The sequence below is a fragment of the Silurus aristotelis genome (genome assembly GCF_946808225.1).
Source record: "Silurus aristotelis genome assembly, chromosome: 6".
Taxonomy (NCBI): domain Eukaryota; kingdom Metazoa; phylum Chordata; class Actinopteri; order Siluriformes; family Siluridae; genus Silurus; species Silurus aristotelis.
The window spans coordinates 30,976,848-31,001,847 of record NC_139579.1 but is presented as its reverse complement, the minus strand read 5'-3'; the positions used below and the strand labels follow the sequence as shown (position 1 = coordinate 31,001,847).

The following is a 25,000-nucleotide window of genomic DNA, read 5'->3' as shown; positions in this document are numbered from 1 at the left end:
CTGACTCCAGCTTCCTAACACTGCTGGGATATACAAAGAAAGAATTTCATTGTGCTAAAAAATACTTCTGGCAATTTCAAAACACCTTTCATGGAAACCGATGCCGATGTTCTCGCTTCGTTGTCATTACAGTGTTTGCACCAAATAAGAAATTTGTTCTGTGCCAGAACTTTTCTTCATTTGTAAAATTCGAACAGTTCGAATTCCTTAGCTGTAGTTCCAGGAATGTCCATGATCAATCAGACACGAGGGTTCGTATTCTCCTACCCACCTTTTAAACCCTAGTGCTTATCTAACAACTAACTTTCAAAGCTTATTTTATATCGAAGATTGTTTGGCGTGTCCCAGCGTTTGTGCATCCCTCAGAAAGACCACGCTGCTTCTAGCAACGCAAAAAAAATCTGAAATGTGAAATTGCAAGAGCAGCATGTTTTAAAAAAAACCCTACACTCTTGTTAATATCGTATACCCACCGCAAAGCAGAAGCAATATGAAATAACAAATTCAATCTCGGCCTCCTTCGGCCCAGTAATGAAACGTCTTCATGCGCTGTTTTTCACGGTCACGGTGTGATGGAAACACCAGCCTGGATCTGTGTAGTTCTTAATCAGAGACCAGAGGAGTTCTGGATGTTCCAGACCTTCAGGACAAACCTTATAACTTTTCGTCTCAGGCTCGCACTTTATCTCATTCGTTCTCTGGGTTAATCTCGCCTAGACTTATCGGCTGTCTAACTACACATCAGGATCTCTGTTTGGTGATAAAAGTATCCAAATTATTAAGTTCTGTGGACTTCGTTGGACTTCTGATTCTGAACCTTCTGAAAGCCATGGCATCTGTCGCTGATGGGCTTTTGGGAGAATTGTCGCTCTGGATATAAGGGCGTCTGCCAAAGAATGTGTAAAGGTTCACAAAATAGAGATCTCATATCTTACATTGAAAGTATTTTCTATTGAAAAAAATAATACTTTCACAGTGAAATTATTTTTTTGCATATCCCAGCAATGTTCGGAAGCTGGGATTAGCCATGATGCAGCACCCCTGAAGCACAGAGGGTTAAGGGCCTTGCTCAAGGGCCCCAAGAGTGGTAGCTTGGTGATCCTGGGGCTTTGAAAGATCTCTTTCCAAGAAACCTCATTTGAGAAAACATATTAGCTTGTTTCATCTATGGCTAAATAACAACAATCTCAGATGTTTGCTAATACTAATCACTAGCTGTGTCAATAAGCAGATACACTATATGAACAAACGTATTGGGACGTTTGACTTTTTCAGCCGTATGTGGTTCTTCTCCAAACTGTTACCACAAAATTTGGAGGCACACAATTGTATTAAATGTCTTTGAAGGCAGTAACATGTGATTTTTCCCTTAGGAACTAAGTAGGAGACCCAAAACTTGTTAATGAAGCACAAATGAAGCACATAGCCAGCTCTGTGAAGATATGGGTTGGAGTAAAATATCTCCTGAGCTCTGATCCTAATCTTCCTCTTTTCACCTACATCAGTACCTGACTTTACTAACACCCTTGTTGCTGAAAGAATCTCCACAAAATCTAGTGGAACATCTTCCCAGAAGAGTGGAGCTTATTATAAGTTCAACTAGGGACTAAATGTGGAATGGGATGTTTCAGCTCCATGAAGATATACTTTATATAGGTTGGAGTGGATGATCTGCTGCAGAGCTTAAAACCCCAGGCCTCCTCACTTGACCTTCATCAGTACTTTACTTGTAACACCCATCTTCCCAAAAGAGTGGAAGTTATTATGAATGCAAATTAGGATTGAATGTGCAATCAACTGTTCAAAAATAAAAAAATCTTATGTCCAGGTGTCCACCAACATCAGTGCATATTGTGTGGATTACAGCGTTCGCTTTTGGGTTTCGTTCAAGACTTCAAACATGCAGCCGCCAGATCGCAAAGACAAAAACCACTTTCCACTAATCCAGCATCTCACCGCGGCCGTAAATGTCAGCGTCGGCTCACTGTTACAAGCTTATTAGTCTCTAGAGATCTGTATATCCTCTGCAGTTATTATCTGGCGTAATATTCCACTGTAATCTCCAGTTTCGGTTAACCGCTTGACAACGCTCAAGTATTTTAATCTCAGGGTGCATTAAAAAGAGGCCCGAAAGCAAAAATAGCATGCATCACCTATATGAATAACATTTGTTGAACGTACTGTATATCAATTGTTACATTGAACTCGCTCTTTCGTATAATTCAAGGATCCGAGTCTTGACAGCTGTGAAGGTTTGGTGAGATTCAGTTCCTCACTTGTAAACAGTAGATAAGCAACCAATGTGACGATCAATCGTTCATTTATGGCTGTAAATAAGCGGACGATGTACACTAAAAGGGACAAAGTCTGATCATAAGATTGATATGTGCTTTGGACATTCCACATTTAGTGTCCATCTCCTGTTAAAGTAACCACCACTCTTTTGGGAAGATGTTCCACTAGATGTTGTAGAGATTTGTCTGAGATTTATTCAGCCACAAGGGTGTTAGTAAATTTATGTACTGTTGGAGGTGAAGAGGCCTGGGGTGCAGTCAGCGTCACATTCGTTGTTCTAAAGGGTTTAGCAGAAGACCTTCTACTTCAAACCCATGTAAAGCATATCTTCATGGAGCTGGCTTCGTGCATCCTCACGTTGGAGCAGGTTTTGGGTCTCCTAGTTTAAGTGAAGGGAAAATGTCATGCTACAGCATCCAGAGACGTCAAATACAATTGTGTGTGTCCAACTTTGTGGTTTGGAGAAAAACCACATATATGGCTGTTTTCCAATACTTTTGTATGTCTCATTGGTACACAACCCATGCTGTCAGTTCTCTAATCAAGCTGGAGAGAATAAAAATCTGCAAAGCCTCCTTTCCTGATGACCTGCCTTCAGCGAACTCATTTACATAATGCGTATAATTGGATAAGGAGAAAATCTGCTACCGAAGCCTCGTGTCTAACAACCCCCACCCCCTCGGAAACTCCAGTCGCCGAATTTATTGTTTGTTTTTCATACACGATACGAGGATATATTTTCTGAACATAACGATATATCCATACGAACATAATGATATGTCCCACCCCCAATGCGCTAAATCGTGAATGAACTTTGATTGAGCGTATTGTTTGGAGTTCGATTTCACTTGCCACACCTCCGCTTGATTGCAGTTGTTACCGTTAAGGGTTTATTAGGTTGAGGGGGCAATTAGTTTCGCACATTGGCAGGTTTGGAATGAAGGTTGTGTGTTCAAATCCCATGCCACACCAAGATGCCACTCCTGGGTCCTTGAGCAAGGCTCTTAACCCTCAATCACTGCACCACAAGCAACCCCTGTGTAGAACATCTGTGCAAAGCCGCATGAAAAGGAAGTCTGAAATCCAATCGTTGAGTTCGGCAAACTTCTCCAAACTTTAAACTGGGCCGTGACGGTGAGAAGAACCGACAGAGCAGTAGGAACAAAAAAAGGCGGCAACAGGGCGAAGATGAGCAGCCTTTGAACCTTTAGATGTTACACATGGGGCTCATCGGTTCAGCACAGAGGGGCTGCAGATATTTCCCAGGCTAGAACTCTATAAATTCTGCAAGGTTTCTAAAATATGCTCAGGCTTTTTTTTTTTCTTTCTTACACTCGACGCACTTCGAGAGGATCGAATCCACTCGGCGCTCCGTTTGATAAGACAAAGCCACCCACGCTTATTAATTATTCATTATCCCGGGATATCCTAGAGGGACCAGATCTAGCCTGCTTGAAGTTTGCTCCTGGAGTTTTGCTCCTGCGTTCTCGGGTTTGGAAAATCCGAGCCTGCAGAAAAATTTCTGTCTAGTCAGGCTTGGGAGATGCGACTCATTAGACGAGATGTGCTTTCCTGGCTTCGGAAGGTCGTTCGAGTCATTAAATAGCTGCTAGGATCGATTCGCAGTGAAGAGGTTTCGCTAGGAATCCGAGCGGCTCGGGCGGTTTTAGCGCTGCGAAAATGTCTCTCTAGGCTGTTTCGCATAACTCGCCGTACGCTCGTGTTATCGTGCTACATTGAGTGTGTGTGTGTACACACACGTTTGATGCGTTGCATCGCATTTAACCTGCTTTGAAAGAGAAAAGGCTCGCGTGCGAACGAGTGCGTTAGTATGTGCATGTACGAGTGTGTTTTTTCTTTCCTTCGCCTTACAAGACCTGAGTGTTTAGCCGGAGTCTCCCAGTTCAAAGGGTTCTGCTCTCAGCGGCGTTACTTGCGAAGCACCCAATCGCGGCCCGGATAGCAACATTGCCAGCCAATCAGACGCTCCCAGCACTGTCTTCTTCTTCCTCTTCTTCGTTAACCTCAATCTCATACTCAGCAACGCTTGCTCTGGCAGTGGCTCTCGGCCATGCAGGATGCAGGAACATATTGACATGTACGTGGACCACGCATGAACCCAGATATATGAAAAAAATATTAAAAGGGGGAGGGGCTTTAGAGGCGTACCCTTTTTTTTTTTTTGTCGCCCATAGCAAAATATGGATAAGTGCAACCAAAAGTGCACACCCAAGCAACACACACTCGCATGACTGCTTCAGCAGATTATTACTTATCTGCTTAGAAGGAAGGGATGGAACGACCCCCCAGATCTTTCCCCCCTCTCTCCCTCTCCTCCCCTCCCCTCCTCCCACAGGACCCTAAAAGTCTGGCACTTGGTCAGACGAAGATAAGAACGTCTTATCTTCCTCCTCTCTTCTTCTCTCTCTCCCTCTCCTCCTGTTCTTTTTTTCTCCTCTTCTCCTCAGACTCCTTGCTACCCCCTCTCCAGTCACTGCCACATCAGTTCTGTCGTTCCAGGATCGTCCGATCCCTGAGGCGGACTGCTCATCCCCACGGTCCCCTTTTATCACTTAGTCACTCTGTGCATCTCTATCTCTCCCCCTTTTTTTTGTTCTTTCGGCTTCTGTTGGAAAAAAAGACGAGCGATGGGCTCCCCCCCCGCTCTCAATACTTAGCTTTCTTTGCGTCTCTATTTTTTAGGTCATGCAGTATTTACAGATAGACGTGTGTGTGTGTGTGTGTGTGTGTGTGTGTGTGTGTGTGTGTGTGTGTGTGTGTGAGAGAGAGAGAGAGAGAGAGAGAGAGAGAGAGAGAGAGAGAGAGAGAGAGAGAGAGAGAGAGAGCATCCTGTCTCGAGTTGTGGAAAAGAAAATGGAGCGCATGGTGGGCTTATCTATCTCTCGAGTCCAACTGCTGATCTGAAGACGGCTTTATTCAGCAAAATTGTGACACTAATAATCAGAAAACTGCTGAGCAGTTGTCAGCTTTGTATGTATCTAATCACTTGAACGCACACACACACACACACACACACGTATACACACACACGTCTGCTGATTTGGAAGCAGCTCAATCAGGTTTTAGCAGATTTCATTTCAAAGCGTCACAACGACTGACCTGGAATCAGTGTAGATCAGATCTCTGCTTATCCGAGATCAGTTGTATTTAATGAAGCTTATATTTCTAAACATCTCCTTTCTGAATGTATTCATTCCTACATTTGCTTATTAAAAACTGCTGTTTTGGAGTCCAATTTGTTCAGAAGTGCTTTAATTGGATGAAAGTTTCCTAACAACTGACCTAGAAACAGCTTCATTCAGACCATGCATTTTTACTAAAGCTTCATTTCTGCTGATCTGGAGTCAGTTGTATTTAATGAAGCTTGTCAGTAACGGAAAAGGTTTGTGCCGTAGTTGTAATGAGTATTATGTAATCATTTAGCACGTATTTTTGTTTTCTGTGATGCAACGTATTTCCGAGTGTTTGTGATCAGCGATGTTTTTCCCACGTGCTGTGTGAGGTTTATTCCTGACTTAAAGCGAAATATCATGATAAATAAATCGAATAAAGAGTTCGAAAAGGACGTCCTGTACATTTGGTTGGGATTTTTTTTTAAGGTCGAGGCCTAAGATTTGTTTATGACACCTAAACTGCCTTAGTCATTAATAGGTCACATGACCATAATATACCCAATAAAGCTAGGAAGCATCGTCTATTTGATTTTATTGTTTTAATGGGCTTGAATTTAGGAAACAGTTAAAATATTATATGCCAGCACCATTTAATACACTCACATTACTGCTTTCTTTTTATAGAGATGGATAGATACATACATATAAATACATACATCAATAAAAACATACATAAAATACAGAGATACAATATATAAACTAAATATAAATACAGAGATTAACATGTAGATGCATACACTATTTCACAAAAGTGAGTACAACCCTCACATTTCAGCAACCATTTTGGTATCTACTTGGGGAACAATACAGTAATCGCCCGTATATCCCAATGTTTACGTTCCAAAACCGCCCGCGTTAAACGGACGCCACCCCAAAAATGCTTTATGTTTTATTTATTTTTATTATTAAGCTGTAAATCATCTTCCCACACACTTTAAACACACACAGGAAACATCTGCAAGAATATAGCGAGATGAATTTTGTGTAAATTCGTAGAAATACAGTGCACCGTATCACATTTATAGTGAGTACATGTACTGTACAGTATTAACATTTTACTTCAGTTTATAATTAATAATTATATTTTTATTAATACATTTCTTTATTTCAACATAAAACTCCATAAAAATAATTCTCTATAAGTTTTTTTTGGTCTATTGTGCTCTCTGTGAGAGATCGGGAAAATCAGCCAAACTAATAAGTTATGTATGCAATTCCGCAATAAACCAGGGGGGGCGCCAAAATCAAACCGCGGTAAAGCGGGGGATTACTGTACTATAGAAATTCAACTCGGATATATTTTACAGTCAGTGTGCAGTTTGTATAGCAACACTGTGATATACATAAAGTTATGTGTAATAAAAAGTATTGAACACACTTACTGAAATGTATTTAATACTTCTTACAAAAGCCTTTGTTGGTAATGACGGCTTCAAGACGCCTCCTGTATGGAGAAACTGGTAGCACGCGTTGCTCAGATGTTATTTTGGCCCATTCTTCTACACAAACATTCTTCACATCTTGAAGGTTCTGTGGGTCTCTTCTCTAAACTCTGATCTTTAGTTCTTTCTATAGATTTTTTTTATTAGATTGAGGTCAGGTGATTGGCTGAACCATTCTAGCAGCTTTATTTTCATTCTCTAAAACCAATTGAGAGTTTCCTCTTCTGTGTGTTTGGGATCATCGTCTTGCCGAAATGTTCACCCTCATTTTATCTTCATCATCCTGGAAGATGGCAGCAGATTTTTGATCAAGAATGTCTCGGTACATTTTTCCATTCATACTTCCTTCAATTATATAAAGTTTGCCAGTACCATAAGCTGAAAAACAGCAACACACCATGATGTTACCTCCAATCTTCACTGTTGTTCTGGTGTTTTTGGGGAGATGTGCAGTGCTATTTGTCCTCCAAACATGGTGTGAATTATGGCATCCTAAGAGTAAAATTTTGGTCTCATCTGACCAGACTTCATTCTCCCAGTATTTCACAGGCTTCAGAAATGGAGTTTTGGCTGGTGAGCGTGCACATGGGCCTTGGCGGTTGAATGCACTACTTATTGTTTTTTTTTAAACAATTGTACCTGCTAATTCCAGGTCTTTCAGGTCTTCCACGGTGCTCGAGGCCGGTTTATAGTGAAATTATGTTTGGTCCACTTCTGGATTATGGCCCCAACAGTGCTTACTGGAACATTTCAGAAGTTTAGAAATCCTTCTGTAACCAATGTCATCTGTAAGTTTTGCAACAATAAGTCGTGTTTATTTCTATAGCGATTTTCACAACAGACATTGTCTCAAAGCAGCTTTACAGAATTTAACAGTGAAGGTGAACGATGTGTGTTTATCCCTGATGAGCAGCCGTGGTGACTTAGGCAAGGAAAAACTCCCTTAGATGTTATGAGGAAGAAACCTTGAGAGGAACCAGACTCAAAAGGGGAACCCATCCTCATTTGGGTGACATCAAGAGTGTGATCATAAATCTTTTAACAATACAGAACACTGGAGAGTGAGAACTAACATGAGCATTGGGGTGTAAGATTATAAGTAATGTTCTTTCTACAGTCTTATACAGTCATTTGTGGTTATAAAACTAGGAGCTACTGAGTAACTCATAAAACAGCTCAACATTTGCGATCATCACAGATCCAACACCAGCTTCTCCAATTGATCCACTTGGCGCTGGTACGTCTCTAGATGGATCGGGATGTTTGCGGGGTCGGCATCTACTTCTTTAAAGGTCCACAATCTTCATGATGTGGGATGTGACTGGGGCTGGAGCAACCTCAGGATGCCTCGGGATGGGTTAAGAAGGTCTTGAGAGAGCTTTTCGCTTTTACCCATCATGAGATGTTTCTAGTGTGACACCTTGGTAATTGGACACCTTTATACAGGCCATTAGTTGGGACTGAACCAGCTGATATTAATTTGCACTGACGAGTTGCAGGATTGCTTTCTAATTACTGATTGATTTCAGCTGGTGACTTGGCTTTCCATACCTTTTTGGACCTTCCTTTCTTCATATGTTCAGTGTGCCCATATATGAGAGAGAGAGAGAGAGAGAGAGAGAGAGAGAGAGAGAGAGAGAGAGAGAGAGAGAGAGAGAGAGAGAGAGAGAGAGAGAGAGAGAGAGAGAGAGAGAGAGAGAGAGAGAGAGAGAGAGAGAGAGAGAGAGAGAGAGAGAGATGGATGGATGGATGGATGGATGGGGATGGAGTTTAGGCAAGAAATCTCTATCCTGAATAAAGCATGATTAAATATTCTTTTTTTCGATCAGTTCTTTGGTTTTTCAACCCCACCAAACATGCATTATCAGTACTTCAAAGACTCGTCTTGATTCTGATTTAATAACAAAATATGTACTATATATAATAATACTTTCTGTATAGTCACTGATGGTCACTGTACCATTACAAAACTCATTCCTCTGTTAAACACACTTTTAGATTTGCTTTCTACTCACTGTCCCATGAATGCATATAATATTCACTATAACATAACATATACCATGTTCAACACATGCGTATGAATTAACTGCATTTCATTGCACTTGTACCCTGCACAGTCTAATCTAATCTAATTTCATCTAATATTTTAATATTAAATACATACGTATGCAGTAAAAAAACGCAGGAAGTGAATTTCGGGTCAAAACTAAAGATTTAATCGCGTCCTATCGAGTGAACGATGGCGTGTACAATCACAATGTTTGAAGTATTTGTGGTTGTTTTTTTCCGTTTTTTTTTTTTTTTTTTTCTTTACGGATTGCCACACTTTTAAGGATCCGCTTTGCTGACCTTTAAACCAGGCCTAACCCTAAATCTGTACATCTGGCTCATTTCTTTTTTCTCTAGACGTCGGCTTTTAATTTCACCGCCGTGAGTTCAGTTGCAGCATATTGTCTATCAGAGCAACCCCCTGTCGAGTGAGACAACAAAAAAGGGACGCCCCATTTCTAAAATAAGAACCCCCCACCTTCAATTTGGCGGGGTGCAGCTTGCAGTCGGCACGTGCCTCATGAGGGGTGACCCTCGACCTTTGTCCCTCCCCCTACAGCGTTGCTGGAAAAGGCGGAGTCATTACGGGGCGTCAATCACTCAAGCTCAGCGAGGCAGTCGGAGCTAATTTATGGAGATTGGATATCGAGAGAGGGAGTGTGTGTGTGTGTGTGTGTGTGTGTGTGTGTGTGTGTGTGTGTGTTTAAGTGGCAAAGTAATGCATTCAATCAAGCAGCGAGACAAAGAGAGAGGGAGGAAGTGATGGAGTATTACAGCAAACATTTTAGTCAAATATAGAAGACGTCAGAAAGATGGAGGAAGAAAGGAAGCAACTATTACTACGTTATAGAAACCTATGTTAAATAATGTATAATAGCAATTCTGTTAGTTCTGAAGGTCACAGATGGAACTATAACTAGTGTAATTATATATCATTGATGGCTATGTAAATATGTTCAATTATCCCTATATATAAACATATATATGTAATATGCATTCTAATTGATTTTTTTAATGTTGCTTTGTTGTTGTAAGTCATGAGGTATATATATATATATATATATATATATATATAAAATAATATAGTGAATGGTTATTGATACTGGCCCTCACTCAAAGTTTTAGTATCATTATAGTGGCATCTCTATAGCAGGCCATTTAACATTCAGTATATAGTATTACTATTTATTTCTGATATATTTAATGAGGTATGTGATGAGTTTTTGGATCAATTAGTATTTTTGTGGGTATTTATATCATGAGAGGAGAGTAGATGAGTGTAGACGAATATAGGGAGGGTTTACTAGTGTGGAGGAGTATAAAGAAGTGAGGAGGAGTGTAGGGATCTGTATAAAGGAGTGCAGAGAAGGGTAAAGGAGTGTAGAGGAGTATTAAAGAGTATAAAAAACTGTATAGGAGTATAGACGAGTGTAGAGGTGAGTAGTGATGTATAGAGTAGTGTACAGATGTATAGAGGACTATAGACGAGATGTATAGAGGACTATAGAGGAGTGTAAAGATGTATAGAGGAGTGTAGAGATGTATAGAGGACTATAGAGGAGTGAAGAGATGTATAGAGGACTATAGACGAGTGTAGAGGTGAGTAGAGGGGTATAGACGAGTGTAGATGAGTGCAAAGATATATAGTGTAGTATATACGATTGTAGAGGTGAGTAGAGATGTCTAGAGGAGTATATAGACAAGTGTAGAGCGGATTAGAGAAGTGTAGAGATGTATAGATGAGTGTAGAGATGTATAGGGGGTATAGACAAGTGTAGAGATGAGTAGAGGAGTATAGAGATGTATAGACGAGTGTAAAGATGTATAGACGAGTGTAGAGGTAAGTAGAAGAGTGTAGAGATGTAAAGAGGTGAATAGAGATGTGTAGACAAGTCTAGAGATGTATAGAGGACTATAGACGAGTGTGGAGGTGTATAGAGGATTGTAGAGATGTATAGAGGACTATAGAGGAGTGTAGAGATGTATAGAGGAGTGTAGAGATGTATAGAGGACCACAGAGGAGTGTAGAGATGTATAAAGGACTATAGACAAGTGTAGAGGTAAGTAGAGGAGTGTAGAGATGTATAGGGGGTATAGACAAGTGTAGAGGTGAGTAAAGATGTATAGACGAGTTTAGAGGTGAGTAGAGGTGTATAGATTAGTGTAGAGGAGTGTAGAGATGTATAGAGGAGTGTAGAGATGTATAGAGAAGTGTAGAGATGTATAGAGAAGTGTAGAGATGTATAGAGAAGTGTAGAGATGTATAGAGGGGTATAGAGGAGTGTAGAGATGGAGTGTAGAGATGTATAGAGGAGTGTAGAGATGTATAGAGGAGTGTAGAGATGTATAGAGGAGTGTAGAGGGGTAAAGAGGAGTGTAGAGGTGTATAGAGGAGTGTAGAGATGTATAGAGGTGAGTAGAGATGTATAGAGGGGTATAGACAAGTGTTGTGGTGAGTAGAGGAGTATAGAGATGTATAGAGGAGTGTAAAGATGTATAGACAAGTGTAGAGGTAAGTAGAAGAGAGTAGAGATGTATAGAGGTGAGTAGAGATGTGTAGACGAGTCTAGAGATGTATAGAGGACTATAGACGAGTGTAGAGGTGTATAGAGGACTGTAGAGATGTATAGAGGACTGTAGAGATGTATAGAGGAGTGTAGAGATGTATAGAGGAGTGTAGAGGAGTGTAGAGATGTATAGAGGAGTGTAGAGATGTATAGTCAAGTCAAGTCAAGTTTATTTGTATTGCGCTTTTCACAACAGACATTGTCTCAAAGCAGCTTTACAGAAAACAACAGTGAAGGTGAATGGTGTGCGTTTGTCCCTGATGAGCAAGCCGTGGCGACAGTGGCAAGGAAAAACTCCCTTAGATGATATGAGGAAGAAACCTTGAGAGGAACCAGACTCAAAGGGGAACCCATCCTCATATGGGTGACATCAAGAGTTTGGTCATAAATCTTTCAACAATACAGAACAATTTGTGATCATCATAGATCCAGCATCAGCTTCTCCATGCCAGGGCCTTTAAACACTCGGCATCTACTTCTCCATGATCATCCATAGGTCCATAATCTTCACGAGGTGGGACGTGACTGGAGCTGGCCAAACCTCAGGATGCCTCGGGATGGGGAGAGAAAGAGAAGCAGTGGAGAGGAATTAGCGTAGCTGCTGTTCATGATATTAACAGCACAAGTTGATAATGTGCATGTAATCATATATTCTGGAGCACAAGGTTGTGATGTGATGTGTGTGATGTGTGTTATGTGTAGGCTTTGCTAAAAAGATATGTTTTTAATCTTCACTTAAACTGGGAGAGTGTATCTGAACCCCGAACACTGTCAGGAAGACTATTCCAGAGTTTAGGAGCTAAACTCTGAGGGGTATAGAGGAGTGTAGAGATGTATAGAGGAGTGTAGAGATGTATAGAGATGTATAGAGGAGTGTAGAGATGTATAGAGGGGTATAGAGGAGTGTAGAGATGTATAGAGGAGTGTAGAGATGTATAGAGGGGTATAGAGGAGTGTAAAGATGTATTGAGGAGTGTAGAGGAGTGTTGAGACGTATAGAGGAGTGTAGAGACGTATAGAGGAGTGTAGAGATGTATAGAGGAATGTAGAGACGTATAGAAGGGTATAGAGGAGTGTAGAGATGTATAGAGGAGTGTAAAGATGTATAGAGGAGTGTAGAGATGTATAGAGGAGTGTAGAGATGTATAGAGGAGTGTAGAGACGTATTGAGGAGTGAAGAGACGTATAGAGGAGTGTAGAGACGTATAGAGGAGTGTAGAGACGTATAAAGGAGTGTAGAGACGTATAGAGGAGTGTAGAGACGTATAGAGGGATATAGAGGAGTGTAGAGATGTATAGAGGGGTATAGAGGAGTGTACAGATGTATAGAGGAGTGTAAAGATGTATAGAAGAGTGTAGAGACGTATAGAGGAGTCTAGAGACGTATAGATGAGTGTAAAGACGTATAGACGAGTGTAGAGATGTATAGAGGAGTGTAGAGATGTATTAAGGAGTGTAGAGATGTATAGAGGGGTATAGAGGAGTGTAGAGATGTATAGACTAGTGTAAAGACGTATAGAGGAGTGTAGAGACGTATAGAGGAGTGTAGAGACGTATAGAGGAGTGTAAAGACGTATAGAGGAGTGTAGAGACGTATAGAGGAGTGTAGAGACGTATAGACGAGTGTAGAGATGTATTAAGGAGTGTAGAGATGTATAGAGGGGTATAGAGGAGTGTAGAGATGTATAGAGGAGTGTAGAGAAGTATAGACTAGTGTAAAGATGTATAGATGAGTGTAGAGACGTATAGAGGAGTGTAGAGATGTATAGAGGAGTGTAGAGATGTATTAAGGAGTGTAGAGATGTATTAAGGAGTGTAGAGATGTATAGAGGGGTATAGAGGAGTGTAGAGATGTATAGAGGAGTGTAGAGAAGTATAGACTAGTGTAAAGATGTATAGATGAGTGTAGAGATGTATAGAGGAGTGTAGAGGGGTAAAGAGGAGTGTAGAGGTGTATAGAGGAGTGTAGAGATGTATAGAGGTGAGTAGAGATGTATAGAGGGGTATAGACAAGTGTTGTGGTGAGTAGAGGAGTATAGAGATGTATAGAGGAGTGTAAAGATGTATAGACAAGTGTAGAGGTAAGTAGAAGAGAGTAGAGATGTATAGAGGTGAGTAGAGATGTGTAGACGAGTCTAGAGATGTATAGAGGACTATAGACGAGTGTAGAGGTGTATAGAGGACTGTAGAGATGTATAGAGGAGTGTAGAGATGTATAGAGGAGTGTAGAGATGTATAGAGGAGTGTAGAGATGTATAGAGGAGTGTAGAGGAGTGTAGAGATGTATAGAGGAGTGTAGAGATGTATAGTCAAGTCAAGTCAAGTTTATTTGTATTGCGCTTTTCACAACAGACATTGTCTCAAAGCAGCTTTACAGAAAACAACAGTGAAGGTGAATGGTGTGCGTTTGTCCCTGATGAGCAGCCGTGGCGACAGTGGCAAGGAAAAACTCCCTTAGATGATATGAGGAAGAAACCTTGAGAGGAACCAGACTCAAAGGGGAACCCATCCTCATATGGGTGACATCAAGAGTTTGGTCATAAATCTTTCAACAATACAGAACAATTTGTGATCATCATAGATCCAGCATCAGCTTCTCCATGCCAGGGCCTTTAAACACTCGGCATCTACTTCTCCATGATCATCCATAGGTCCATAATCTTCACGAGGTGGGACGTGACTGGAGCTGGCCAAACCTCAGGATGCCTCGGGATGGGGAGAGAAAGAGAAGCAGTGGAGAGGAATTAGCGTAGCTGCTGTTCATGATATTAACAGCACAAGTTGATAATGTGCATGTAATCATATATTCTGGAGCACAAGGTTGTGATGTGATGTGTGTGATGTGTGTTATGTGTAGGCTTTGCTAAAAAGATATGTTTTTAATCTTCACTTAAACTGGGAGAGTGTATCTGAACCCCGAACACTGTCAGGAAGACTATTCCAGAGTTTAGGAGCTAAACTCTGAGGGGTATAGAGGAGTGTAGAGATGTATAGAGGAGTGTAGAGATGTATAGAGATGTATAGAGGAGTGTAGAGATGTATAGAGGGGTATAGAGGAGTGTAGAGATGTATAGAGGAGTGTAGAGATGTATAGAGGGGTATAGAGGAGTGTAAAGATGTATTGAGGAGTGTAGAGGAGTGTTGAGACGTATAGAGGAGTGTAGAGACGTATAGAGGAGTGTAGAGATGTATAGAGGAATGTAGAGACGTATAGAAGGGTATAGAGGAGTGTAGAGATGTATAGAGGAGTGTAAAGATGTATAGAGGAGTGTAGAGACGTATAAAGGAGTGTAGAGACGTATAGAGGAGTGTAGAGACGTATAGAGGGATATAGAGGAGTGTAGAGATGTATAGAGGGGTATAGAGGAGTGTACAGATGTATAGAGGAGTGTAAAGATGTATAGAAGAGTGTAGAGACGTATAGAGGAGTCTAGAGACGTATAGATGAGTGTAAAGACGTATAGACGAGTGTAGAGATGTATAGAGGAGTGTAGAGATGTATTAAGGAGTGTAGAGATGTATAGAGGGGTATAGAGGAGTGTAGAGATGTATAGACTAGTGTAAAGACGTATAGAGGAGTGTAGAGACGTATAGAGGAGTGTAGAGACGTATAGAGGAGTGTAAAGACGTATAGAGGAGTGTAGAGACGTATAGAGGAGTGTAGAGACGTATAGACGAGTGTAGAGATGTATTAAGGAGTGTAGAGATGTATAGAGGGGTATAGAGGAGTGTAGAGATGTATAGAGGAGTGTAGAGAAGTATAGACTAGTGTAAAGATGTATAGATGAGTGTAGAGACGTATAGAGGAGTGTAGAGACGTATAGAGGAGTGTAGAGACGTATTAAGGAGTGTAGAGATGTATTAAGGAGTGTAGAGATGTATAGAGGGGTATAGAGGAGTGTAGAGATGTATAGAGGAGTGTAGAGAAGTATAGACTAGTGTAAAGATGTATAGATGAGTGTAGAGATGTATAGAGGAGTGTAGAGATGTATAGAGGGGTATAGAGGAGTGTAGAGATGTATAGAGGAGTGTAAAGATGTATAGAGGAGTGTAGAGATGTATAGATGAGTGTAGAGATGTATAGAGGAGTGTAGAGATGTATAGAGGGGTATAGAGGAGTGTAGAGATGTATAGACGAGTGTAAAGACGTATAGACGAGTGTAGAGATGTCTAGACGAGTGTAAAGACGTATAGAGGGGTATAGACGAGTGTAAAGGTGAAGAGACGAGTGTAAAGGTGAAGAGACGAGTGTAGAAAAGAGAATTAGAGGCAATCAGAAAAGGAAGATGGATATAAATACAGCAGCATGTGTTATTGGAGTCTAATCAGAATGTGTTACCATGTGACTGTTAAATAAAAACAGCGACAGAGATTTAGTCTAAGGAAACACACACACACACACACACACACACACACACACACACACACACACACACACACACACACACACACACACACACACACACACACACACACACAGTCTTTCTCTCTCTTTTGGTCATTTCCTTCATACTGGTGGAGCAAGTGATGTATAAGCAGTGCCATCAGCACTTTTGTCCATGTCTTGAAGTGTGTGTGTGTGTGTGTGTGTGTGTGTGTGTGTGTGTGTGTGTGTGTGTGCGTGCGCGTGTGTGCGCGTGTGTGCGCGTGTGTGCGCGTGTGTTATGTAAGAGGAATAAAAATAGCTTCTACTCTGCAGTGCTCCCTCTTAGCTTCATGCTCTCGCACGCACACACACTGCATCACTGCACCTGCGGGACACACACACACACACACACACACACACACACACACACACACACACACACACACACACACACACAGAGAAAGATATGGATTTAGAACACATGCAATAAACATACAAATTTATGAGAACATCAGCAATATATTAAAATACAAACTGTAGATTCCTAAAGAATCAGATCATGCTGGCTTGATCTTAACAACACACACACACACACACACACACACACACACACACACACACACACATTTGAATGTGGTTGTATAATTACGGCTTCTCGGATGAGAATGGAAACATTCACGGCTTTTTAATACACAGCAGAGAATCAAAGAGTGTGTGCGCGTACGTGTGTGTGTGTGTGTGTGTGTGTGTGTGTGTGTGTGTGTGTGTGTGTGTGTGTGTGTGTGTGTGTGTGTGTATACTTTTGTTAGGCTTCAGAATCGATTTGGAAATAATCAATTGTATTAGTTTTTACGTCATCAGGATCAGTTTTCCAGTGTTGTAATATTTTAAGTGTGTTTTATAAGTTTAGGTGTGAGTGATTTATTAATGAACGATCATTTATTAAAGTTCAAGTGCACTTGCGTGCGCGTGTGTGTGTGTTGAGAAATGAGTTGTGTGAATAATTCAGCCTGTACAGAGCAGCTCTCATATATAATAACTGAAATCTTTGATGGAGGCTGAAAGAAGCCCTGCATGAACATGGAGAGTGCAGTGGCTCCTGCCTTGAAACATCATGGGGTCGTAGATCAGTCAGCATATTTCTCGATAGATGCACACGTGCGGCACTGATCCGAAAAGAAAAAATGCATGAAAATAGAAAAGGCCGTTTTAAAAGTAATTTTACAGGCTTTCATGTTTTATTGGGCCACCACTAGGGGGAGACAAAAACAAAACTGCAAAATTGGTCAGACCATGTTTTCTTTATTTTCTGCATGATGTTTAGAAAAGGATGGAAGGAATGAAGATATTTGTTCAAATATGCTGAATTAAGTAGAACAGTTCAATATCGAAAACTAAACATTAAAAGTATAACACACACACATTCTATTAACCCCTCTTTACATATATCCATTTTAGGAAATAATATTCCAGTTATCTTAATATAGACAAATACACCTAAATGGGGGTCTAACAAATGCATTTTTTTCTGCGTATTTGATTTTATTTAATCAGTTTAATTTGTGCAAATTTAATTGATTACTGAATTATATCACTATAATAAGTGTATTGCATACATTTTATTTATTCTATTTTGTTTTTATATATATTTTTTTATTATTATTTAAATCTGTCTTAAAAATGTAAACGGTTGGTTTATAAATGTTAATAATAAACTGCGTTATTTTATGTTTCGCATTTCTTCCCAATTACTGTATCGTGACTTTAAACCCAAGGTACCTTCCGAACTGTCCACCGTTAAACTCCTACCACGATGCCCCTGAACCCAATAGAACCCAGAAATGCAGGATGTGGTAGCACTTCCCTTCACTTAAACTAGGAGACCCAAACCAGTTGCAGCATAACAATGCTCCCAGCTCCATGAAGATCTGCTTTCCATGAGTTGGAGTGGAAGAGCTCTAAACCCCATTGAACACCTTTAGGATGAATATGAATGCTGACTGTAATCAATGCTTCACTTTTTTCACTTTTATGTGCAATTTGGGATCAATTTTACAGTGTATTCTGTTCATTCTTTTTCTCTTCTTCATTTTCAACTTATCTAAAATTCATTTATTTGAGCTTTCTTTTAATATATAGCATAAAGATCCCAGAGGATGTGATCCCTTCTTGGATGTGATCTTTTGTTCTTCATATTATTATTCCACTTTCTCCTTCTGGTTAATAAATAAAGGAAGGAAGGAACGAAAGAAGGAAAAAAAGGGGGGGGTTGAATAAACGAAGGGAGGGAGGGAGAATTGAAAGAATAAACAAAGAAGGAAAAAAAATGATAGAATAAATGATGAAAGGTAAGAATGAAGAATTTAATGAATGAATGAGGGAAGAAATGATGGAATAATTGAAGAAAAGAAGGATGGGAAAAATTGAAATAATAAATGAAATAAGGGAGGAAGGAATGTATAAAGAAAGGATTAACGGATTGAAAAAATGAAGGAAGAACGAATGAGGATCAAATGAACGAAGGGAGGAACAAATGTAAGATGGAAGGAATGATTGAAAGAGGGAAGAAAAGAAGGATTGAATAAATGAAGGAATGATAGAAGGATTGAATGAAAGAAGGAAGGAACGAGAGAACCGAATGTATGACGAAGGATGGAAGTAATGAAGGAAGGAATGATTTAAAAAATTAATAAAGAAGGAGAATAGAAGGATTGAAGAAAGGTAAGAATGAAGGAAGGAAGGAATGGTTGAAAGAAGGAAGAAAAGAAGGATTGAGGAAGGAATGTTTGAAAGATTGAATAAATGAAGAAAGATAAGAATGAAGAAAGGAATGAATGAAGAAAGGAATGAAGGAATGATTAAAAGATTGAATAAATGAAGAAAGATAAGAATAAATAAATGAATGAATAAAAAAGGAATGAGTAGGAATGATGGGATGAATGAGGGAAGGAATTTTTGGATCAGTGAGGGAAGGAATGATGGGATGAATGAGGGAAGGAAGACTGAAGGAATGAAGAGAACATGAGTGTATGTAATTTGTGTGCAGGTGTCAGACAGTGGAGGCTGAAAATCAGGTCTTTTTTATGCATTAGCAGCGAGTGAAAAAGTGAACCTATAAGGTGTGTGTGTGTGTGTGTGTGTGTGTGTGTGTGTGTGTGGGTGCGTGCGTGCGTGCGTGCGTGCGTGCGTGCGTGCGTGCGTGCGTGTGTGTGTTAGTTAGCTGGTTAGTGTTTGGTCACCGTGTCATGCTGAACAAACTCAGGGTTGAACTAGAAGCTCAGTCACAATCCCTCAGGGTCAAACGCTGCATCAGCCAATCGGAGCGCGGTGCTGCGGCTTCTGCCGAGCAGAGATGCAGAAGGGGCTGGAGCCGCCATCCAACACCGAAAGAGAAAGAGATGAGGAGAGAGGGAGAGAAGAGAAAGAGGGAGGAACGAGTGCAGGAGTGTGGAGGCAAAGTGAAGTGACTGTACAATCCTTATTGTTGAGCCCTTGGTGAAGATCCGAATACTTTATGTGGGTTTGAGGGAGAAGACAGTTCTGTACATCTGATATTGTGTGTGTGTGTGTGTGTGTGTGTGTGTGTGTGTGTGTGTGTGTAGGTATGGCTCAGGGGAATGATAAAGGTACACAGTATCGATCTGCCATCTACACATACAGTCCAGAACAGCAGGAGAAAGCCATGAGGAGTAAAGAGGCCTACCAGCAGGTATAAACAAGCCCCCCCTCCCACCACCACCACCACACACACACACACACACACACACACACACACACACACACACACACACACACACACACACACACACACACATTCTTTAGACCACTGCCCACTACAAATGTTAATTTGAGGAAGTGATAATCAAATTATCTGAATATATATATAAAGTACAGAACGCCTGACTTTCCCAGCCACATGTGGTTCTTCCCCAAACTGTTGCTACAAACTTGAAGGAACACAAATCTATAGGATGAACTTTTCCCTTCACTTGAACTAGGAGATGCTTCTGTGCACAAAACCGGCTCCATGAAGATCTGCTTTACATTGGTTGGAGTGGAAGATCTCTTGCTATCCTCTCAACCTGAGCACTATTGAGCATGAAGAATGTGAACGCTGACTGCACCCCAGGAACCTCGTCACCTCACCTACATCACTACCCGACTATACTACAACCCCTTGTGGCTGAACGAATCTCCACAACATCTAGTGGAACATCTTTCCAGAAGAGTGCGGAGCTTATTATAAGAGTGAATGGAAACTAAGCGTGGAATTAGATGTTCAAAAAAAGAAGCACATTACCAATCTTATGGTCAGCCGTCCACAAGCGTTTGTTCATTAGCGTAGGGATATTTTACATTTTGAAGATTTAAATGATATTGTTCCAATAATAAAATAATGGTGCGTTATGAAACATGTGAAACAGGATTTTGGGGGCAGGAAATAAAGATTTTCATTAAATTCCAAAAGAATCCTGAAGCCTAGCTGGTTTATGTTTATGGTGAAAGTGGTAGATTTGTGGTAAAGGCATTGGATTTTTGGATCTAAAGGTCATGAGTTCAAATCCCAGCCACATTGTGCTGCCACTCCTGGGCCCCTGAGCGAGGCCCTCAACCCAATAGCTGCTCAGATTCATGAAATAAATGTAAATTGATCTGGATAAAGTCGTCATAAGTTCAAAACGACGGTCATAAGTTCAAAACCAAGCCACACCAAGCTGCCTGGGCCCCTGAGCGAGGCCCTCAACCCAATAGCTGCTCAGATGTATGTATTTATTCATTGTATATTGTGTTTACTATAAAAATGCAAAAGAGTCGAGTGTAACCAGCATCGCTTCGATCTGCATCCCTTCCTCGAACATCCAGTCATTTCTTGGCACTTAAAACCGGCTTTTCTGAATCGGACCGAAACGAGTCAGGGGAAGAGAACTTCCAATCGGGCTAATATGAGCTTTATTTGAATGATAAATCCTCCGCCTGACCTTCACCCGACGCGCTAATAGACACGCACTAATGATCACCAGTGTTTTTCCTCCGAGGTGTCGGGATTACGTTTTTTTTGTTTGTTTTTTTTTTTTCGTTTTCTGATTGCCGCAGTGACCCGTCACTCCCGGGGTCATACTCTGTGAAGCTTAAAAGCTTTAGTTCAGATAGTGGTGATGGTGATGGTAGTGATGTTGGGGGGTTGCTGTAGCAACGAGCATGCTTTGTGGCCTTGGAGCTCGGTGGAGCAAAGGTCAGAGGTTGTGTTCGAGGGAGGGAAGGTGGCAGCTGCAGTTTCACGGACGCAATCAGACGGGGACAGAATCTGACGGCCGATCTACAGACACACACACACACACACACACACACACACACACTAATCATGACTCAGACTCCGTGTCACCCAGGTTTTGTCCTTGCCGATAAATGGAAGTGAGAGGAATGGGGATGAGGGAAGAGGAAATGAGGAAAGAACGCTGAAAACAAAAGGAGGAAAGTGACCAGAACAATATCGAGACAAAATAAGCGGACAGCTAAAATTTGCTTGTCTGTTTGTTTATTTTTGTAGATTTCGGTAAAACTTTTATTAAACACAAGAGAAAGACCTGTTTTATACTTTCGCTGACTTTGGGACACCTGACTTTTACAGCCATATGTGGTTCTTTCCCAGACTCTTTCCAAAAAGTTGTAGGTACACAATTGTATTTTTTTTAAATAACACCCTTGTGGCTGAATGAATCTCCAAAAAAATCCAGAGGAACATCTTCCCAGAAGAGTGGAGGTCATTAAAATAGCCAATGGACACTAAAGGTGAAATGGGATGTTCAAAAACAGCACATACCAATCTTATGGTCAGGTCATACTTTTGTCCATATACAGTAGTGAATATATAAAAAACAAACTACAAATTATGTGACCAGTTTGTAATATAAGATATTATGCTATCATAATTGTTTTCAAAGTTTATTTTAGTTGTGATTTATTTTAAATAATTATGATTTTTTTTTTATTATTATTTAGGCTGAAATGGAGCGCTGAGTGCACTTCTGGCCTCCCCCGCTAGAGGGCAACAAAGGGCACTTAAACATTGCACATGAAAATGAAGGCGAAAATAATATGATAAATTATTAATAATAATTTTTAATAATGAATAATTAATAATAACAATAATTGATATTTCATTCCATTAATAACTGTTATTAATAATAATGTTTTACTTTGACTTTTTCAAGCTGCTGAGTCTTAATAATAATGAATGTTTAATATTATAGATATTAATATAGACATAAAAAAAATTCCGAAATGCCCAAATTTTCAAATTCACTATGAATCCTGTGCCGCGTTTTCCATTTTCACGTCGTTCATGGTTTCTCAGCTGAACAGCGAATAAGCACACAGTTCCTCTCAGCTCCTCTTTCACCTGCTCTAATCCACCCCACATATATACTCACTCACCCCATACTACTTCTTTAGGTCAGAATGCCAAGTGCGTCATTGCGGGTTTGAGGGACACTCGTGGTGAACGGGACGATGCGACATTCGCAAGTGGACAGAAACATGGAAGTGTTTTTTATTCCGATGAAGGAGGAAGATCTGGTACTCAGTAGAGTTGATGTTCCTGAGAAAGCCTTGAGCTTGATAACGTGCACGCGCGCTCACACTTAATTTTAGATAAATATCCGATTAACCCATAACGAGCGCGTCTTTATCTCTCCGAGTTTCATCCTATAAAAGCGAGTGAGAGAGCGAAGGAAAGTAAAGGGCAGAAGAGCGTATTGAAAGGCCAGAGAGAAGAGCATTAATGAAATGTAGAAATTTGCAAAACATCAAAGGGATTTAATTCAGAAGAGATTTGAGAGCTGGGGGGGGGGGGAGAGAGAGAGAGAGAGAGAGAGAGAGATGGACAAACGAGTAAGATTATGAGATCGGTTTTCCTGCAGCCAAGCTCTACTTTTCCGGGGGGGGATTCAATGGAGATGGAGCTTTGACCTCCAATTAAATATTTTTTCTTGCTTTGTGGGGTTAGCTGGAGGGCTTTAGACTGCACCAATCTTTTAGAGTGGCACGTATTTTCGTTTGTTAGTTGTTCGACCAGCGTCTTTAACGTTTGTGGAAATGATTTGTGTGTCAAGGTGAATTTCATTACCGCTTTATGTTCATACGTGGAGGACGTAGAGTGGAGTATAGTAGAGATTGCAAAATCGTTGCATCGAATGCAAGTTGTCATTTTTATAGTGATGCAGCGTTTTCAACATATTTGCATCGGTAAAACCCGATTTATTCATATATAATTATTAATAGATGCACTAAACTTTAAAAATGTGTCCAATCTTTTATATGTAAATTGATTTTTCCTTGCTAAACCGTTTCTCGAGCGCGTCCTTTCTGCGCCCTACGGAGACCGAAGCGTGTCCCGAGAGTCGCATAAAATCTAGATTAACATGGCAGAGGTAGAGCTGTAACTTCCTGGAGAAAGAACAGGAAAAGAACGTCTGGTTTTGTTTTATCTCTTTTTTTTTTAGTTGTTGTCCGTTTTGTTTTTTTTAACCTGTTCGTGAAATGTGTTAGAAGTCAGAAGGCACTTAAGTAAATTGATGATTTGCTGTCTGTCTGCACCAAAGAAATAAAAGTGTACCATAATGAATTCGCAAAGCATCATATATTTTTTTTCAATCGAAAAATTGTTTTGTGTTGAATCGAAATCAGATCGCAATCCGAGTGCATTGTAATAGCGGTGAGTGGCATCGCATCGGTAGCTGCTTCGTATGTATCTTAAATGTATCGTATCAGCCTCAGTTGTGGAGATGCACATTCCTAGTCTGTATGTGTGTGTCTGGATGTACACCTGAGTGTCTGTGTTGGTTTGGGGGTGGGTGGGTCTAGTGCGGGGGTTAACATGCATGTGTGTGTGTTTGCGTGCTGATAAGACTGATATGACTATGAACACAATCTGGTGTGTGTGTGTTGAGGGGGTTTGGCTTGAAAAGGGGGAGCCTTGTTCGGTTTCAGCATCTGTGTGTTTGTCTATCCAATACTGAGATACAGAAAATGACCACTAACCAAATAATTTGCTGCAGTCTTTCTACATCTTGGTCATATACATTTACGGGATTTAGCAGATATCCTTCTCCAAAAATTGCTTTGAGGTCTCTATAGATGAATACATCAACACTCGTTCTTTAGTTTGTATACTTAGGATACCATCAGCCTAAAAGGATGGAGGAGGATTTCTAGGGTTATATATATATATATATATATATATATATATATATATATATATATATATATATATATATATATATATATATATATATAATTTATTGGGCCCCTGAGCAAGGCCCCTTAACCCTCAAAAGCTTAGATGTATACATGAGATAATAGCATCTGCCAAATGCTAATGTAAATGTTTGCTTACAGTTTTAACCTGAATATAAAATTCTGGCATTTACAGGTCGTAATATAAACGTTTATTTATTTATTTGTTTTTTCTTTCAATCGATGTACCAGTCTGAATGAAGCTCTGTAGATTTAATAGCATTATGGCGTTCAGATTCCTTCACTCTTTTTGTTGTCTACTAGCAAATGCTGTTCACAGTGACACCTCGTGGAAATTGGTGGAACTTCAAGGTTTTAAGTTATATCTCTTTTTTTGTTGTTGTTGTTGTTTTCTATAAAACGTCCGTCAGTCGTTCGACTGAAGAAGCTGCTCTCTTTTTAGTGTGTGTGTGTGTGTGTGTGTGTGTGTGTGTGTGTGTGTGTGTGTGTGTGTGTGTGTGTGTGTGTGTGTTTGCTTTTCAAAGCTACACAGAGTGTTTGAAGTCTGCCTGGTGTTTCTCCCTCTGCAGACTAAGCACTCCCGGTGGACGTTGTTTGATGTGACCCCTTGAGGGAGCTGGTGCTCTACACATTTTATGCTTTTTAAGAGTTCAGATTGTACTCTGTACCTTTGAGCCAATAAAAATGCCTCCGCATACACACACACACACACACACACACACACACACACACACACACACACACCCCAGAGAGCTGCAACTTGTTCAGCTTTAGAGTTTAGAGCGATGTGTCTCCCCCAAGTCACACTTGTTCAATTGATGTCAGGTTTTT

General features: G+C 40.4%; 1 protein-coding gene across 1 annotated transcript in view; it reads left to right on the top strand.

The window, feature by feature from the left end:
- The window catches only part of msrab (methionine sulfoxide reductase Ab), a 46,599-nt gene that overhangs the window by 19,699 nt on the left and 1,900 nt on the right, over window positions 1-25,000 (top strand). Inside the window, exon 5 of the mRNA XM_083544926.1 lies at window positions 19,516-19,622. Within this exon, the coding sequence (XP_083401052.1) occupies window positions 19,516-19,622 (107 nt within the window). The remainder of the gene's footprint in view (window positions 1-19,515; window positions 19,623-25,000) is intronic.